This window comes from Acanthochromis polyacanthus, chromosome 9 (assembly GCF_021347895.1).
Source record: "Acanthochromis polyacanthus isolate Apoly-LR-REF ecotype Palm Island chromosome 9, KAUST_Apoly_ChrSc, whole genome shotgun sequence".
NCBI lineage: Eukaryota > Metazoa > Chordata > Actinopteri > Pomacentridae > Acanthochromis > Acanthochromis polyacanthus.
Window position 1 is genome coordinate 1,768,191 of NC_067121.1, and position 19,872 is coordinate 1,788,062.

The 19,872-nt window shown below is 41.1% G+C and overlaps 1 protein-coding gene and 1 long non-coding RNA gene across 4 annotated transcripts in view; one reads left to right on the top strand and one right to left on the bottom strand.

The window, feature by feature from the left end:
* Positions 1-19,872, top strand: part of LOC127535570 (uncharacterized) — a 97,284-nt gene that overhangs the window by 23,676 nt on the left and 53,736 nt on the right. The window lies entirely within an intron of this gene.
* Positions 2,629-19,872, bottom strand: part of LOC127535530 (zinc finger protein OZF-like) — a 104,773-nt gene continuing 87,529 nt past the window's right edge. For 2 of the 3 annotated variants that reach the window (XM_051953810.1, XM_051953809.1), the window contains one exon: positions 2,629-4,857. In XM_051953810.1, coding sequence (XP_051809770.1) covers positions 3,140-4,857 — 1,718 coding nt within the window. In that variant the 3' untranslated portion in view covers positions 2,629-3,139. The remainder of the gene's footprint in view (positions 4,858-19,872) is intronic. The other variant, XM_051953813.1, reaches the window with a different exon arrangement.

Genomic DNA, 19,872 nt, shown 5'->3' on the forward strand with positions numbered 1-19,872 from the left:
TAAATCCAGAATAGAATTTAAAATCCTTCTTCTGACATATAAAGCTCTTAATAACCAATCTCCATCATATCTTAAAGATCTGATAGTACCTTATTATCCTAGTAGAACTCTTCGCTCTCAAACTGCAGGCTTACTTGTTGTTCCTAGAATTTCTAAAAGTAGAATGGGAGGCAGAGCCTTCAGTTATCAGGCGCCTCTCCTGTGGAACCTGCTCCCAGTTTGGGTTCGGGAGGCAGACACCCTCTCTATTTTTAAGACCAGGCTTAAAGCGTTCCTTTTTGACAAATCTTATAGTTGGGGCTGACTGGGTGACCCACAGAGGTTCGGCTTGTGTCTTCATTGTACAGCTGACTCCTTCTTGGACGTCCCTTCGTTCTGCCCCTAGTCATGCTGCTATAGGCCTATAGGCTGCTGGGGGACTTTTCTTGACGCACTGAGCCCTTCTCTATCTACCTTTACATTTAATATGTATACCGTTATTGCAGTACATTCACTCTGTTTCCCCCTGTGCTATTTCTCCGAGTGTCCCTGGTCCCAGAGCTGGATGCTTCAGATCTGCGGTCGATGTTCCACCAGCTGGTCCAGTCTCCACCATGTCCACTGTGGGATGCTGCTACTGACCTTCCACCAGCCCTCTGCTTCCAATTCCCTTTTTCCACGAGTCAACTCTACATCGCCTTCAATATACTGTTATGCTAACTTACATACTGTTTGAATTTTACTGCTAGCTATATAAGGAGTATGTTTAATGTCAGAGCCGTACATCATAAGAGTAAACTATGAGTCAGTTTTCAATGTTAGCTTATACTTTGTCTGTGTCACATATCCTGTCATGCATGTATTCAAATGTGTGTTGTGTTTTCCTTGCTTTCTCACCCCTCCCTCTTCTCCCATCCCTCCCCCTTGCCCTCTTCTGTCCTTCTCAACCCGCCCGGCCAGCAGGCAGATGGGTCCCCCCTATTTAGAGCCGGGTTCTGCTCGAGGTTTCTTCCCTGTTAAAAGGGTGTTTTTCCTTGCCACTGTCGCCTTTGGGCTTGCTCTGGGGGTCAGGCATATGGGTTCTGTAAAGCGTCTTGAGACGATTTGACTGTAATTGACGCTATATAAATAAAATTGAATTGAATTGAATTGAATTGAATTATCAAATGTAGCCTCCAAGTTGGGAGATTCAATTTGAGAAGGGATCCTAAAAAAAAAACACACCCTCAACAGTCAAAGCATGACGTTAGACAAGGTCAGATGGGATAAGGATAAGGGGTGATGGACGGGTGGCTCCTCACAGCGGTCAGTCTCCTATGCAACTGCTGCGCCATAGGGTGGTGCACTGCGCACGGAAGTCTTACCCACTGCATCGCAGTGGAAAGGTTTGCGGAGGCGGCCTTGGAGGGGGGGAATGGGCATGTGTGTGCAATGTGAGCTCAGTCCTCAGTTCATGAGTCCAAGTGTGTGTGTATGCGTGTAGCCAATCTCCTTCCATCCCAGAACTCCGGTATCTCAGTTCACAGATGGAAGCGATAACACAGCAGGCTGCCATGGAGACGTACTCAGAAGTCCAGAAGTCAACAGGTGTCCTTGGGAGTGGTGGGGGGTTAGAAGAGCTATCTCTTGGCCATGAAAAACTTCCAGAGGAGTTTGTTTTATTCCAGGGGCGCCGAAATGTTGTCAGTATAATTTTTTGTTTAGTCGGGGGAAGGAGCAATTTGACCTTCCTCCTGGCCGCTCAACTTGTTAGATCTCAGCTGTGGCAATTCTCACCCTGATGGCATCACTCTCCGACTCAAATCAACAGTCACACTTACGTTTGAGTTCGTCATTCCGGTCACCAGCAGCCTTAATCCGATCAATTGCAAGGATCAGCAGAGTTTGGACGTCGTTTCTCTCTGCGGTCCTCCTAATTTTCCAGAAGCTCAGGTCCACAATCAAGCCAATTATCAGCAGACCTGTCATCATAAATCCAAATATGTAGATATCCTCCACATCCTCCACGGATAGGGGTGCCAGGCACATGATCCCCTTCCCCTTTCCCCAGGTGATCACATAACCAGAGGCAAAACTCCCATCCGGGCAGGTAGGCTCCCCTAAGCCTGTGTTCTTTGTCAATCTTGTCAATCGCGTTGAGAGACCAGCTAATCAATTCCATGATCGGTGTTTTGAAGGTCCAGTGCCAATAGATCACTCCAAATCAGACGAGACGAGACAAAAATGCAGCAAGCAGAAACATGAGGGTATGGGGAGAACAGAGATAGAGACGGACAGAGGAAAAATGCAACCGCCTCCTTCGAGAAGCTAGGGCAGAAGCAGCAGATGGTTCCCCCACATAAAGAGCCGGGTTCTGCTCAAGGTTTTTTTCCCTGTTAAAAGGGTGTTTTTTGCCACTGTTGCCTTTGGGCTGCCCTGGGGATCAGGGATATGGGTTCTGTAAAGCATCTTGAGACAATTTCACTGTAATTGGTGCTATATAAACAAAATTGAATTGAATTGAATTAAATTGGTTATGTGTTTGATATCTGACTCAGAGATATTCTTGCTGGGGATCTTCAATGTTACATTCATTACTAAACAACTTGTAAATGTACATCTGTTTAAATACATTCAAAACATTTCATGAAGCAGTCATGGAGCTGTACATGTTTTATTACAACTTTATTTCATGTCCAGATCTCCTCTGCTGCAGTGACACACTCTGTTGTGTCCTACTGTCACAATGTCTCTGTATCTCGTTTCCTCATTTTACTTGGAAGACGGCAGAACTCAAGCTGAGTGGATTCCAGCAGTATGTTCACACCTGAACAGCCATGTTCTCTCAGCAGGATGTGAAAATGTTCCAAACAGCTTCACAATATCTCCAATCACTGCTCTGCTGATGAAGGATGTCATGATAGCAGAAATGAAGCAGTCTGTACCAATACCATATCCATCCAGACATTCAGTTTGGTTCTTCTGCCTGCTCCACCACCACCACAGTCCAGACTCCATCTGGTCTGATCATCAAGGATTGCTTACATACTTCCTCACAATTGTTGTTGAAGCACAGACTAAAGGTGCTTTAAATCTAAAACATCTACTTTTAACCTGTACCATTTCTTCCATGTTGTTTCAAGCTTAGTTCTGACATTATGCTTCCACAGATGTTTCAGGATCACGACTTCTCAGCTGTGTGGATTCTCATGTGGGCTTTTAATCGATAACTACGGTTGAAGCTTTTTCCACAGGTTCCACAAGAATATGGCTTCTCACCTGTGTGACATCTCATGTGATCAGTCAAATTGGTCCGTTGAATGAAGCTTTTTCCACAGGTTCCACAAGAATATGGCTTCTCACCTGTGTGATGTCTCATGTGATCAGTCAAATTGGTCCGTTGAATGAAGCTTTTTCCACAGGTTCCACAAGAATATGGCTTCTCACCTGTATGACGTCTCATGTGGTAAGTCAAAGTGCCCCGTTGACTGAAGCTTTTTCCACAGGTTCCACAAGAATATGGCTTCTCACCTGTGTGACATCTTAAGTGGACAGTCAAAGAGCGCCGGTGTCTGAAGCTTTTTCCACATGTGCCACAAGAATATGGCTTTTCCATTTTGTGAACTGCCATGTGCTTATTATGTGCTGATGAATCAGAAAATCTTTTTCCACAAGTGTTACAAACATACGGTTTCTCACCTGTGTGAAGTCTCATGTGGGCAGTCAAATTGTTCCGTCGACTAAAGCTTTTTCCACAGGTTCCACAAGAATATGGCTTCTCACCTGTGTGACATCTCACGTGGTCAGTCAAATGGGAACGCTGACTGAAGCTTTTTCCACAGGTTCCACAAGAAAACGGCTTCTCATCTGTGTGACGTCTCATGTGGTCAGTCAAAGAGGTCCGTTGACTGAAGCTTTTACCACATGTGCCACAAGAATATGGCTTTCCCATTTTGTGAACTGCCATGTGCTTATGATGTGCTGATGAACCAGAAAATCTTTTTCCACAAGTGTTACAAACATACGGCTTCTCACCTGTGTGACATGTCATGTGGGCAGTCAAATGGGTCTGTTGTCTGAAGCTTTTCCCACAGGTTTCACAAGAATACGGCTTCTCACCTGTGTGACATCTCATGTGGGCAGTCAAATGGGTCCGTCGACCAAAGCTTTTTTCACAGGTTCCACAAGAATATGGCTTCTCACCTGTGTGGGTTCTGTGATGTTTGATTAATTTTGATTTATAACTAAAAGCTTTTCCACAGACCTCGCATGTTGCAGATTTTCTTGCCTTGTCATTATCACACTGTCTCTCTGACAATGGAGCATTGTCGACATCATTACTGTGACTGCTGTTACTCTGATGTCTTGGTTTCTGCTCCATACATCTAGTTGATGCTGAGTCTACATCCTTGCATCCTTCCTGATCTGGGCTCTCAGCTACACAAGAGATGTGAAACAGGAGCTGATCACTGTTTGGTTTTGGTTCACTGTGGTCACTTTCCTCATCAGCAGGAATCACCTCAAAGGTATCAGTCTCCTGTTTCAATCCAATTAACTCTTCCTCCTGACTGGAGCAGAGTTCATCCTGTTCCACTTTAATTTGTGGTAACCCTGGGTTTAATTGGTCCAGACTGGTGCACGATTCTTCCTGTTCTATTTTAATTTGAGAAATCTCTGGGTTTGATTGGTCCAGACTGGTGCACGATTCTTCCTGTTCCATTTTAATTTGAGAAATCTCTTTGTTTGATTGGTCCAGACTGGTGCAGAGTTCCTCCTGCTGATCTTTAATCCGTAGAGGCTCTGGGTCCTCATGGTCCACCATGGAGTTTCTCTCCTGGTCATGGGGCTGATGGTCAACAACAGTCTTCTCATTTTCACAGACATAAGACTGTGGGAGCTCTGGAGGGACAAAGACACAAAAGATAATGGTTACTACTGTGATGATGAGAGAGCACACATCTGTCACTTTGTCCAGGACTGGCTGTCTCCAACAAAATCAGCTCAAGAGTCGAATGTTTGACGCAAAAAGAATATGATGGTTTATAATAGAAGTCGAGGAGCCATGACACAGCAGCAGGAAATCCCCCTCCCCCCGACCCCAGTAGCACTTTTGCTACCAGCGCCACAACACAACATGGCAAGACACAAGAAAGACGACTGAAACGAACAATTTGTGCCTAAAAAACAGCACACCTCCAAAATTTGGGAGTACTACGGTTTTAGGACACGGGACGAGTCACAGACGCAAGAACTTTGCAAGTCATGCCGAAAAATTGTGGCTACGTTGCGAAGAAACACTACAAATCTGCACAGCCACCTCGAACACAACCACAAGGAACTGTATGCCGTTTCCTTCCATTCTAAAACACCATGAGCTACTCCCATGAAGGCAGACAAACGAAGGGCAAGCACACAGACAACCATTGGTGAAAGTTTTTCTTCTGTTACGCCATATGAAAAAAACCTCCAAGCGCCACCAAGGTTTAACTGCGGCCATTACACGTTATACCGTGAAATGCACACTCTCTGTTAATGTCGCGTGCAAAGAAGGCTTTTTGGATACGCTGAAAGAATTCAACCGCAGATATCAAGTGCCATCACAGAACTATTTACCAAGTCGCCATTCCACAGATGTACGAGGCATGCTTGGGGTCTGTAAAAGTGGAGCTTAATAATGTGGATTTCTTTGGAAGCACCACAGATTTATGGTCCAGTCGTACTACTGAGCCCTACATCAGTTTTACTGTTCACTTTCTCACAAATGACTTTGAACTGAAAACACGCTGCTTAGAAGTCTCCTACTTTCCGGACTCCCACACCGTTGAAAATATAGCGGCCGCCCTGTGGGATGTGTTGATGACCTGGGGGTTGCAAGAAGAGAAACAAGTGGCTATCACATCGGACAACGGCACTAATATCCAATATATATCGATATCGCAATTCTTGACACCCATATCGCAGATCACACATATTTCCAATATCGTGTAGCCCGAGACACCATATTATGAGCCCATCCTCTCTTCCTCACAATGTGTCTCAGTTCACCGTTAACTATTCTCCTGAACACTTTATGATGTTCTACATGTGTAGCGCAGTTAATGATTCCACTTGCCATCTCATATTACAGATTTGGTTCCCATGGTGACCACCGGATATGGCGTGGACGCACAACGTCCGGGCCCCTGCAGACTTGGGGTGTGTTCCATAGTGTTCCCCCACATTGCGGTCTCAGTCTGCTGTGTCTGGTTGCTGTGGTAAGATGACCAGTTTAAGCTCCGTTAGCAAAATGCTAATTAAGTTTAACCTCCGAGCTGAATAAATCGTTTTGTGTTTTTAAAATTATCTGGAGGTTACCACGTGCACGACTGTGAGAGTAATATCAGTGTGTTTTACCAGGTACACGTGTAATTCATTCGTGTCTTTTTTTCATATTAACATGTGCGGTCTCAGTCTGCTGTGTCCGGTTGCCGTGCATTATCTGGAGGTTACCACGTGCACGACTGTGAGAGTAATATCAGTGTGTTTTACCAGCTCCTGCAAATAAACATCGGATTTGATGCCAAAAGGGAAGATGCTCCATGTTTGATTACCTACACAATGCAAGAGAGAGTACACAACCACTACAATGGTGCCGTGACCCCGTCTACTTCCTGGGATTCCATCGCTTCGTCATGGGAGTGTTGCAATTCTCTGTCTATCAAAGCCAGCGGCCCGACACAGTCTGAGTCGCCTCCGTGGATTGCAGTTGGCAAAAGGACATCTCTGGTGTTTTATTTCTGGTAGAAATTTTTCCAAAATAAAATATAGTTAAAAAAGAAAGACTGAACATCTTTAACGGTGGAAAATTTAGGTAAATGAGGTTTACTGAGTGACTGTGAGATTACAGGGTGTACATTTGGTACAGTCTATATTTTACTAGAAACTATGTTCTGTCTTTAGGACCTTTTGTTCTTTTATTGTTTTGAGTTTTGTGTTTCTTAGTAACAATGGATGAGTTCAACTTGAGTAGTTTTGACAGAGGTCGGAAATTGTGGGTCGTCTGCCGAGTCATATGTGTCTCTCTGCTGGCAGTACAGTCATTGTGGAACCGAGTGAACCGAGTGAACCGAGGACAGTTATGGTGGGATGGACAGTAACACCATTGTGGGGCGATGGTTGGGTCCCAGTGAGAGTCATTAACCCCTCCCATAAACCAGAGACTCTCAGATGCAACTGCAAGATCACTGACGTGTCTCCCTGTGTCACCCTAGAAGACTTTGACATCAATTATCTGTATGAAAATGACAAAACTGGCAATGTGAAATGCAATGTGACATAAGACTGCTGATCAGAGTGACACCGCTAGCGAGAAAAGTTTGACTGTTGACTCTGAATGCCATCTACACAGACCTACCAGTTCAGCCCTGTGTGACTTCGGACTGCAGGACATTGACTCAAGTGAGCTTTCTCCATTCTGTAAAACAAAATTAGTTGATTTGGTGGCCAAGAATGAATCCATCTTCTTCTGTCATAGTCTTGACTGTGGAAAGGCCAAAGACTTTGTTCACCGGATCCGAGTGACAGCAGACCACTCAGGGTGCCCTATCAATAGCTGGCCCCTTCCCACTACGAGAAGTTATGTCTAGCTCTGAATGAAATGGAGGAGCGGGACATCATAAGGAAGTCTTCAGTGTGTCACCACTAGTACTGGTTTGGAAGAAAAATGGAGATCTGCGTCTTTGCACTGATTTTCATTGGCTGAATGCATGCACAATTAAGGATGTGCATCCCTACCTCACCAGGCCAATGCGTTGGCTGCTCTCAGAGGAAATGCATTCTTTTTGACCATGGACTTGACCTCCGGTTACTACAATGTCGAGGTCCATGAAGAAGACAAAAAGTTCACTGCATTCACCTCTCCTTTCGGGCTGTATGAATACAACAGGCTTCCACAGGGTCTCTGAAACAGCCCAGCTACATTCATGCAGATGATGATGGGCATCTTTGGAGATCTGAACTTCCTTAGCCTCCTTTGTTACCTTGATGACATTCTTGTCTTTGCTCCAAATGAACAGGTGGCTTTGCAAAGGCTGGAGATTGTGTTTGAGAGGCTAAAGGCCTCAAGCTTGCTCCCAAAAAGTGCCACTTCATGCGATCATCTGTGAAGTTCTTGGGGCACATTGTAACCAAGGATGGCATCTCCACCGACCCAGAGAAAATGAGAGCTACAGTGGACATCAGTGAGAATGACTTGATGGTCGATAACACCAGCGTTCCCTCTCCCTCCATGATAAGATCGTTTCTTGTAGGGATGCACCGATGCCGATATTGGTATCGGGTATCAATCTGATACCAGGCATGAGTACTCGTACTTGTACTCATAAAATGGCCAACGATACCACGACACCGATACACTTGACTGCAAGGCGGGCAGCGACGAGTCATGTCAGCAGTGTGGAACTATTTTCAGGTGAATGAGAGCGACAAAAACAAAGCAGAATGCAAATCATGTCCAGCAAAAGTGTCCAGAGGAGGAACAAAATCTACCACTTACAACACAAGCAACTTGATTAAACATTTGAAATCCAAGCACGAGGCAGAATGTAAGGAGTTAATTCCCGACACCAACAAGAGACAACCAACTTTGCAGCAGACGCTGGCTAAGCAGGAGAAAATATCCAGAGACAACCCACGTGCGGTCAAAATCACAGATGCCCTTGCCGAGTATACTTCCCTGGATGACCAGCCACTGTCCGTGGTCAAAAATTTGGGATTCCGGCGTCTTCTCTGCACACTGAAACCGAGGTATGAGATTCCTAGCCATACCCATATCACAGACACAGTGCTACCGAAGCTGCACGACTTCGTGAAAAAACACATCCACAACCTATTGCATGATGTTAAAACTTTAAGCTTCACCACGGACATTTGGAGCAGCAGCGTCAGCTCAGTGTCTCTCATCAGCCTGACTGCACAGTCGATTGATGATTATTTTAAGCTGCAGAAGGCCATACTGCATGCAAAACAATTCAGAGGTTCGCACACTGGCCAAGCCATTGCAGATGAGTTTGATGTTATGCTTCAGACGTGGGCCATTAATAAAAGTGCAGTCCATGTTGTGCTACGAGATAACGCGAAGAACATGGTGAAAGCCATGCGTCATGTGGAGCTTCTGATCCTCCCATGTGTCGCACACACATTGCAGTTGGCTGTAAAGGAGGGGCTGCTGGCTCAGAGAAATGTAGCCGATGCAGTGGGAGTGGGATGAAAAATTGTTAGACATTTTAAACACTCCGCTTTAGCTTACTCCCAACTGGAGGACATACAAGTGTAACTCAACCAGCCTGTTAAAAGACTCCAACAGGATGTTCCGACCCACTGGAACAGCACTTATTACATGCTTCAGTCTCTCATTGGGAATATTTGGGTCAGACTACGACCTTCCTGACAACTTCATTGTCACCGCTCCCCAGTGGTCACTTTTTGAGAAAATTTTGTCTGTGCTTGCTCTGTTTGAGGAACTAACCCGAAAAATGAGCTCACGTGATGCACTTGCATCTGATGTCATTCCTGCTGTGATCGTGCTTATGAGACTTCTGACCAATGAAACGGACGAGGACCATGGCATTAAAACCATGAAGGAGACTTTGGCTGCAGCCGTCAAGAGGCACCTCGGTGACGGGGAAACAAACCCAATGTACTGCATCGGGACTCTTCTCGATCCGAGGTAAAGTGTGTGTCTGTCTGTCTGCCTGCATGTCTTTGTATGTCCCTTTTAACCAGATAAAATATTATTACTGCTTTTTTAGGTACAAAGATCGCTTTTTCTCAAACACTGACACTACTACAGAGGCCAAGGAGATGCTGATGCTGCGCAGGATGTCCACAGGAGAGGCAGACAAGCAGGAGGATCTTGGAGATCCACCTGTCAGAAAGCTTCGTAAGGTGCAAGCCAGCAGCAGTCTGGACAGTTTGATGAGATAGCAGGTGAGCGGGAATCAACATCACCGGGTCTTGTACCAGTGGAAGCTGCCATTCAGTTAGAGACATATCTCGGAGAGACCAGAACTGCTCGAGAGGAAAACCCTCTACAATACTGGGGGGCTCACAGAGTGCGATTTCCAATTCTGGCTCAAATGTCAAAGAGATACCCGTCAGCCCCATGCAGCAGTGTGGACAGTGAACGTCTGTTCAGCTCAGTGTCCCACATTGTTGATGAAAAACGCAACAGACTCACAGCTGAAAATGCAGAGAAGCTTCTTTTGATCAAAAAGAACCTGCCCCTCACTTACACAAAGTAAGTTTAATCATCACAGACAGATGCTGTGATGACATGTTGATCGCTTGAGATACTCAGCCAGTTTTATGTTGGTTCTTGAATGAATATTTTGAGTAAATGTTGAAGTTAAATATGTGGCAAAGCTGTTAAAACCACAGAAGCAGAAAGTCACAATTTTACACTCAGGTCTTTTGGTGATGTGTGACAGTGGAATGTTTAAAACACTTTTGTTAAATGCCAGCACTCAGTATGTGACAATGTTTTACTGGAATCTTACAATATGTGTGGCAGTGTAATGTTTATAAAAGCACTAATGTTGAATGTCAGTATATGACAATTTTGTTAAATTTTGTTTGTACTGCAGTGAAACTTGTGACAGTCACCCATGTACAAGAAAATCAAATAACAGATGATATCTGCGGAAAAATTAAAAAAAAATAATCAAAATAACTATGTGTAATGGCGTAAGTACTCGGTATCGTGAGTACTCAAATGCAAGTACCCGTACACTACTCGTTTTGGAAAACAGTGGTATCGGTGCATCCCTAGTTTCTTGGTGTGGTTGGATTTTACCAGCAATTCTTTGAGGAATACTCATACATTAGTAGGCCCCTGTTTGCCCTGACGTCTGCCGTGAAGAGACCATGACACGCTAAAGGAAAAAGATGTTCATCTGTGACCAGAAAGTGCACTTCTGCTGACTGGACAACTGAATGTAGTGAAGCTTTTGTAAAGTTGAAACGGACTCTGTTGGATAACGCCACTCCAGATCACCCTGACTTCAGCAAGCCATTTTTGCTGTCCGTTGATGCCTCCTCCTTTGGCCTTGGTGCTGTGTTGTCTCAGCTAGCAGAGGTTGATGATGTTGCTCAACCAATAGCGTTTGCCAGCAAGTCTCTTAACTTTGCACAGTCTCGCCATCCAGCCCACAGACTGGAGTTTTTGGTGCTTAAATGGGCTGTTTGTGATAAATGCAGTCACTGGTTGAGAGCTCACTCTTTCATTGTGTGGACTGACAACAATCCACTGACCTACATCATCAGTAAGCCCAAACTCGATGCCTGTGAACAAAGATAGGTTGCGAAGCTTGCCCCTTTTGACTTTGACATCAAGTACATTCCAGACCCTAAGGATGTAGTCGCGGATGCTCTCAGTCATGAGCCTTTTGCGCATCCAAGCATGCTCCATCATCTCACAAATGTCCCTTATGGTGCGCTCATGGAGGCAGCGAACGCTCTGGACTCTGTGTGCAGGATGTTTTTCACCATTCCTGTGATCCTCAAGCAATGCTACAGACGCATCATCAAGCAACTGTGGCGTCCAAAAATGTTGGGTCACAGGCTGTGGATTCGTGCATCTCGCAGCAGATGGTGTCTGCAGTTCTGGTTCGGTCTTTGGACCAAGAGCACCTGCTACCCCAAGTCTTCCTCCTGTCTCAGCTTGTTAAACCCATCCAACCTTCTGAGCTGTCTGAGGTTCGTCCCATGCCGAGGGATAAATTGATAGCAATGCAGTGTGTTGATCTGTGTTTGAGCCATGTGCTTCAGTTTGTGGAGCGTCGGAGGCGCCCGTCTAGACGTGAACGTACACATGAACCAGCTGATGCTTTGCGCATCGTAAGGCATTGGGAAAAGCTCACAGTCAGATCAGGTGTGCTACAAAGGACGCCGTTACAGGGAGAAGATGTACCGGTATGTTGTGCTCTTTGCACTGAAAGAGAGCGTTCTGTACGGGGGTACATGATGAGGCGGGGCATCAAGGCCAGAGACGGACGCTGTACCGGAGTAGGTGCTTTACCTAGTGCACTTTACTCAGGATTCAGCAAAATCTCACTGTCGAGACTGCAGCTAGTTCAGAACGCTGCTGCTCACCTTTTAACAGGATCACGGAAATTCAATCGTGTAACTCCCATCCTCCAATCCCTCTACTGGCTCCCCATGCACCTCCATATTGATTTTAAAATTCTTTAAACTCCTAGGCTGCCTGTTGACTTGATGTTTGGGTCAGTTCTTCTAGATGACCGCATGGTGGACTATGATGCGTCATTCTAATTCTTCAGGAATGGTCATTGACTGGAACGCTTGATATCGGTAATGTGAACAGTACTGTATTGTTTCTTTATCTTCCTCCATGCATTCTTGTATGTAGTTGATACCTGATATAGTGTTCCACGATGCTCTCACAGCGCATATCTGTTTTTTTTGTTTTCTTTATTTTTTTATTTTTGCTGTTCTTATGGTGATTTTGTTTTCATTGGGATGTGCAAGTGGAGATCAGTAGGGGGGAGTGTAGGAGTTAATGATTCCATTTGCCATCTTAAATTACATATTTGGTTCCCATGGTGACCACCGGAAATGGTGTGGACGCACACGTCCGGGCCCCTGCACACTTTTTATTTATCTTTTAACACAAAGAGGTTATACAGGGTGTTAACTGAGAATGGCATAGAGAATAACACAAAATGGAAACAACAACTTATTCATATTACAGTGCAAACACAAAGAGTCATATAAAGGGAGAATTACAACCATATGGTAACAGATCATATTCGTCCATATTTGTGAGCAGAAGAGGATGAAATTCACTAATAATTAATACATAAACAAATTTATATTAAATCAGGGAATTTGAAGTATTTAATAAACAAGTCTGATATTTTTATGTCTGTTGCCGTTTGATGATGATGTTATTGTATTAAAGTATTGTTTCGTTCATTTTAAAAGTATTTTCCATTTGTTTTTTCTTTGCCCATTTTGTTTTGTGAATATGAAATTCACCCAGCATGATGATAAACTAACAAAAGGGAAAGATCGTGAGTTATGGAGGGATTTTCAAAGTAAAGAGGATGTGGCTCTCCTGGAGGCTGATCCTGTGTCTGGTTTTGTTCTGGATTAGGTTTTGTAAGATGATTCCAGAGGTTTTACTGTATGAGCATTGATTAAAGAGGTGGATGATGGTTTCTGGTTCTGTTTGGCAAAGTCAGTTATAGTCTATATTTAATTTAAACCTCTCCGGGTTTTTTTACGGATATACATTGTGACAGATTCTGTATGATATTTTCTTTGGACCTTATTGTGAACAGTGAGCAGCTTCTCTCCAACCAGCCAGTTTATTTCCCGTACAGTGAACTCCAGTCAGAGTTGGCTGCACGGTCGATTGAAGACGGGTGAATTGAGATTCCTGATGAATTTATTTGAGCAGACTTTGGTTGTAATCTATGTTATGTATGATATTTGGCCTCATTTTCTGAAGTCAGAGGGTGGAACCTTTCAGGAGCTTGCAGAATTTTTATTGTATTGTGTTGGAAATTGTAGTGTATTCGTTTGTGAGATTGTGAGATGGTATTGTTAATAAACTGGTTGTACGGTAGATTTGTCCTTTTTCGTCGATTAAACTGATTGATCCATAATAGTCCCTGATCAAAGCAAGATTTGTACAATTCGGTTTTGTTTCTGTGTAAGTTGTTTGTTTGTATAATTGTGTACTGTAAGTTGTGTTGTTTCTGTATAATCCTGAAAGTTGTTGTTCTGTATAAGTTGTGTTGTTCCTGTATAAGTTGTGTTGTTTCTGTATAAGTTGTTTGTTCTGTATAAGTTGTGTTGTTCCTGTAAGTGTTTCTGTACATGTGTGTTGTTTCTGTATAAGTTGTGTTGTTCCTGTACATGTTGTGTTGTTTCTGTACAGTTGTGTTGTTTCTGTACAAGTTGTGTTGTTCCTGTACATGTTGTTTGTTCTGTACAAGTTGTTGTCCTGTACATGTTGTTTGTTTCCTGTATAAGTTGTGTTGTTTCTGTACAAGTTGTGTGTTCCTGTACATTGTGTTGTTCCTGTACATGTTGTGTGTTCCTGTATAAGTTGTGTTGTTCCTGTATAAGTTGTGTTGTTCCTGTACATGTTGTGTTGTTCCTGTATAAGTTGTGTTGTTCCTGTATAAGTTGTGTTGTTCCTGTATAAGTTGTGTTTCCTGTACATGTTGTGTTGTTTCTGTATAAGTTGTGTTGTTCCTGTACATGTTGTGTTGTTCCTGTATAAGTTGTGTTGTTCCTGTATAAGTTGTGTTGTTCTGTACATGTTGTGTTGTTTCTGTACATGTTGTGTTGTTCCTGTATAAGTTGTGTTGTTTCTGTATAAGTTGTGTTGTTCCTGTATAAGTTGTGTTGTTCCTGTATAAGTTGTGTTGTTCTGTATAAGTTGTGTTGTTCCTGTATAAGTTGTGTTTCTGTACATGTTGTGTTGTTCCTGTACATGTTGTGTTGTTCCTGTATAAGTTGTGTTGTTCCTGTATAAGTTGTGTTGTTCCTGTACATGTTGTGTTGTTCCTGTATAAGTTGTGTTGTTCCTGTATAAGTTGTGTTGTTCCTGTATAAGTGTGTTGTTCCTGTACATGTTGTTTGTTTCTGTATAAGTTGTGTTGTTCCTGTATAAGTTGTGTTGTTCTGTATAAGTTGTGTTGTTCCTGTATAAGTTGTGTTGTTTCTGTACATGTTGTGTTGTTTCTGTACATGTTGTTGTTCCTGTATAAGTTGTGTTGTTTCTGTATAAGTTGTGTTGTTCCTGTATAAGTTGTGTTGTTCCTGTATAAGTTGTGTTGTTTCTGTATAAGTTGTGTTGTTTCCTGTATATGTTGTGTTGTTTCTGTATAAGTTGTGTTGTTCCTGTAATGTTGTGTTGTTTCTGTATAAGTTGTGTTGTTCCTGTACATGTTGTGTTGTTCCTGTAATGTTGTGTTGTTTCTGTATAAGTTGTGTTGTTCCTGTATAAGTTGTGTTGTTCCTGTATAAGTTGTGTTGTTCCTGTATCAGTTGTGTTGTTCCTGTATGAGTTGTGTTGTTCCTGTATAAGTTGTGTTGTTCCTGTATAAGTTGTGTTGTTTCTGTACATGTTGTGTTGTTCCTGTATAAGTTGTGTTGTTCCTGTACATGTTGTGTTGTTCTGTACATGTTGTGTTGTTTCTGTACATGTTGTGTTGTTCTGTACATGTGTTGTTCCTGTACATGTTGTGTTGTTCCTGTACATGTTTGTTTCCTGTACATGTTGTGTGTTCCTGTATAAGTTGTGTTGTTCCTGTATAATTTGTGTTGTTCCTGTATAAGTTGTGTTGTTCCTGTGTAAGTTGTGTTGTTCCTGTGTAAGTTGTGTTGTTCCTGTATAAGTTGTGTTGTTTCTGTATAAGTTGTGTTGTTTCTGTATAAGTTGTGTTGTTCCTGTATAAGTTGTGTTTCCTGTACATGTTGTGTTGTTCCTGTATGTTGTGTTGTTCCTGTATAAGTTGTGTTGTTCCTGTGTAAGTTGTGTTGTTCCTGTGTAAGTTGTGTTGTTCCTGTATAAGTTGTGTTTTCTGTACGTTGTGTTGTTCCTGTATAAGTTGTGTTGTTCCTGTATAAGTTGTGTTGTTTCTGTACATGTTGTGTTGTTTCTGCTGTATAAGTTGTGTTGTTTCTGTATATGTTGTGTTGTTTCTGTATAAGTTGTGTTTCTGTATAAGTTGTGTTGTTTCTGTAAGTTGTTTGTTTCTGTATGTTTGTGTTGTTTCTGCTGTATAAGTTGTGTTGTTCTGTATGTTGTGTTGTTTCTGTGTGTATGTTGTGTTGTTCCTGTACATGTTGTGTTGTTCCTGTATAAGTTGTGTTGTTCTGTATAAGTTGTGTTGTTCCTGTATAAGTTGTTGTTCCTGTATAAGTTGTGTTGTTCCTGTACAGTTGTGTTGTTCCTGTATAAGTTGTGTTGTTTCTGTATAAGTTGTGTTGTTCCTGTATAAGTTGTGTTGTTCCTGTATAAGTTGTGTTGTTTCTGTACATGTTGTGTTGTTTCTGTGCTGTATAAGTTGTTTGTTTCTGTATATGTGTGTTGTTTCTGTATAAGTTGTGTTGTTCTGTATAAGTTGTGTTGTTTCTGTATAAGTTGTGTTGTTTCTGTACATGTTGTGTTGTTTCTGTATGTGTTGTGTTGTTCTGTGCTGTATAAGTTGTGTTGTTTCTGTATGTTGTGTTGTTTCTGTGCTGTATATGTTGTGTTGTTCCTGTACATGTTGTGTTGTTCCTGTATAAGTGTTGTTTCTGTATAAGTTGTGTTGTTCCTGTATAAGTTGTGTTGTTCCTGTATAAGTTGTGTTGTTCCTGTATAAGTTGTGTTGTTCCTGTATAAGTGTGTTGTTCCTGTATAAGTTGTGTTGTTTCTGTACGTGTTGTGTTGTTCCTGTATAAGTTGTGTTGTTTCTGTATAAGTTGTGTTGTTCCTGTATAAGTTGTGTTGTTCCTGTATAAGTTGTGTTGTTCCTGTATAAGTTGTGTTGTTCCTGTACATGTTGTGTTGTTCCTGTATAAGTTGTGTTGTTCCTGTATAATTTGTGTTGTTCCTGTATGTTGTGTTGTTCTGTATATGTTGTGTTGTTTCTGTACATGTTGTGTTGTTCTGTATAATTTGTGTTGTTTCTGTATAAGTTGTGTTGTTCCTGTACATGTTGTGTTGTTTCTGTATGTGTTGTGTTTCTGTGCTGTATAAGTTGTGTTTCCTGTATAGTTGTGTTGTTTCTGTATATGTTGTGTTGTTTCTGTACATGTTGTGTTGTTTCTGTATAATTTGTGTTGTTTCTGTATAAGTTGTGTTGTTCCTGTACATGTTGTGTTGTTCTGTATGTGTTGTGTTGTTCCTGTATAAGTTGTGTTGTTCTGTATAAGTTGTGTTGTTCCTGTATAAGTTGTGTTGTTCCTGTATAAGTGTTGTTCCTGTATAAGTTGTGTTGTTCCTGTATAAGTTGTGTTGTTTCTGTATAAGTTGTGTTGTTCCTGTATAAGTTGTGTTGTTCCTGTATAAGTTGTGTTGTTCCTGTATAAGTTGTGTTGTTTCTGTACATGTTGTGTTGTTTCTGTATAATTTGTGTTGTTTCTGTACATGTTGTGTTGTTTCTGTATAATTTGTGTTTTCTGTACATGTTGTGTTTTTCTGTATAAGTTGTGTTGTTCCTGTATAAGTTGTGTTGTTTCTGTATAAGTTGTGTTGTTCCTGTATAAGTTGTGTTGTTTCTGTACATGTTGTTGTTCTGTATATGTTGTGTTGTTTCTGTATAGTTGTGTTGTTCCTGTATATGTTGTGTTGTTTCTGTATAAGTTGTGTTGTTCCTGTATAAGTTGTGTTGTTTCTGTATAAGTTGTGTTGTTCCTGTATAAGTTGTGTTGTTTCTGTACATGTTGTGTTGTTTCTGTATATGTGTGTTGTTTCTGTATATGTTGTGTTGTTCCTGTATATGTTGTGTTGTTCCTGTATAAGTTGTGTTGTTTCTGTATAAGTGTGTTGTTCCTGTATAATTTGTGTTGTTTCTGTATAAGTTTGTGTTCCTGTACATGTTGTGTTGTTTCTGTATATGTTGTGTTGTTTCTGTACATGTTGTGTTGTTTCTGTATATGTTGTGTTGTTTCTGTATAAGTTGTGTTGTTCCTGTATAAGTTGTGTTGTTCCTGTATAAGTTGTGTTGTTTCTGTATAAGTTGTGTTGTTTCTGTATAAGTTGTGTTGTTCCTGTATAAGTTGTGTTGTTCCTGTATAAGTTGTTGTTTCTGTACATGTTGTGTTGTTTCTGTACATGTTGTGTTGTTTCTGTACATATTGTGTTGTTTCTGTATATGTTGTGTTGTTTCTGTATATGTTGTGTTGTTTCTGTACATGTTGTGTTGTTTCTGTATATGTTGTGTTGTTTCTGTATAATGTGTTGTTCCTGTATAAGTTGTGTTGTTTCTGTATAAGTTGTGTTGTTTCTGTATAAGTTGTGTTGTTCCTGTATAAGTTGTGTTGTTTCTGTACATGTTGTGTTGTTTCTGTACATGTTGTGTTGTTTCTGTACATGTTGTGTTGTTTCTGTACATTGTTTGTTTCTGTATATGTTGTGTTGTTTCTGTACATGTTGTGTTGTTTCTGTACATATTGTGTTGTTTCTGTACATGTTGTGTTGTTTCTGTACATGTTGTGTTGTTTCTGTGCATGTTGTGTGTTTCTGTATATGTTGTGTTGTTTCTGTATAGTGTTGTTTCTGTACATGTTGTGTTGTTTCTGTATATGTTGTGTTGTTTCTGTATATGTTGTGTTGTTCTGTATATGTTGTGTTGTTTCTGTATATGTTGTGTTGTTTCTGTACATGTTGTGTTGTTTCTGTACATGTTGTGTTGTTTCTGTATATGTGTTGTTTCTGTACATGTTGTGTTGTTTCTGTATATTGTGTGTTTCTGTACATGTTGTGTTGTTTCTGTACATGTTGTGTTGTTTCTGTACATGTTGTGTTGTTTCTGTACATGTTGTGTTGTTTCTGTATATGTGTTGTTTCTGTACATGTTGTGTTGTTTCTGTACATGTTGTGTTGTTTCTGTACATGTTGTGTTGTTTCTGTACATGTTGTGTTGTTTCTGTATATGTTGTGTTGTTTCTGTATATGTTGTGTTGTTTCTGTACATGTTGTGTTGTTTCTGTACATGTTGTGTTGTTTCTGTATATGTGTTGTTTCTGTACATGTTGTGTTGTTTCTGTACATGTTGTGTTGTTTCTGTATATGTTGTGTTGTTTCTGTACATGTGTGTTGTTTCTGTACATGTTGTGTTGTTTCTGTATATATGTGTTGTTTCTGTACATGTTGTGTTGTTTCTGTATATGTTGTGTTGTTTCTGTACATGTTGTGTTGTTTCTGTACATGTTGTGTTGTTTCTGTATATGTTGTGTTGTTTCTGTATATGTTGTGTTGTTTCTGTATATGTTGTGTTGTTTCTGTACATGTTGTGTTGTTTCTGTATATGTTGTGTTGTTTCTGTACATGTTGTGTTGTTTCTGTACATGTTGTGTTGTTTCTGTATATGTTGTGTTGTTTCTGTATATGTTGTGTTGTTTCTGTACATGTTGTGTTGTTTCTGTACATGTTGTGTTGTTTCTGTATATGTTGTGTTGTTTCTGTACATGTTGTGTTGTTTCTGTATATGTTGTGTTGTTTCTGTACATGTTGTGTTGTTTCTGTGCTGTATGTGTTGTTTCTGTACATGTTGTGTTGTTTCTGTACATGTTGTGTTGTTTCTGTACATGTTGTGTTGTTTCTGTACATGTTGTGTTGTTTCTGTGCTGTATGTGTTGTTTCTGTACATGTTGTGTTGTTTCTGTACATGTTGTGTTGTTTCTGTACATGTTGTGTTGTTTCTGTGCTGTGTTGTTTCTGTACATGTTGTGTTGTTTCTGTACATGTTGTGTTGTTTCTGTACATGTTGTGTTGTTTCTGTACATGTTGTGTTGTTTCTGTGCTGTATGTGTTGTTTCTGTATATGTGTTGTTTCTGTATATGTTGTGTTGTTTCTGTACATGTTGTGTTGTTTCTGTACATGTTGTGTTGTTTCTGTACATGTTGTGTTGTTTCTGTACATGTTGTGTTGTTTCTGTACATGTTGTGTTGTTTCTGTACATGTTGTGTTGTTTCTGTACATGTTGTGTTGTTTCTGTATATGTTGGTTGTTTCTTCATAAATTAAACCCAATGCAGATTGAAGTGAAACAAGTTCTCTGGCTTCATCCTCAGACGGGTTTTCTTTTTCAGTTAAGTTCATCATCTTTGTAACAACATGGATTTCTTTTTCTCTTGTTGTTTTAGACATTTTTATGTCCAATGCTAAAGAAAATCTTCTTGTTTCGTATT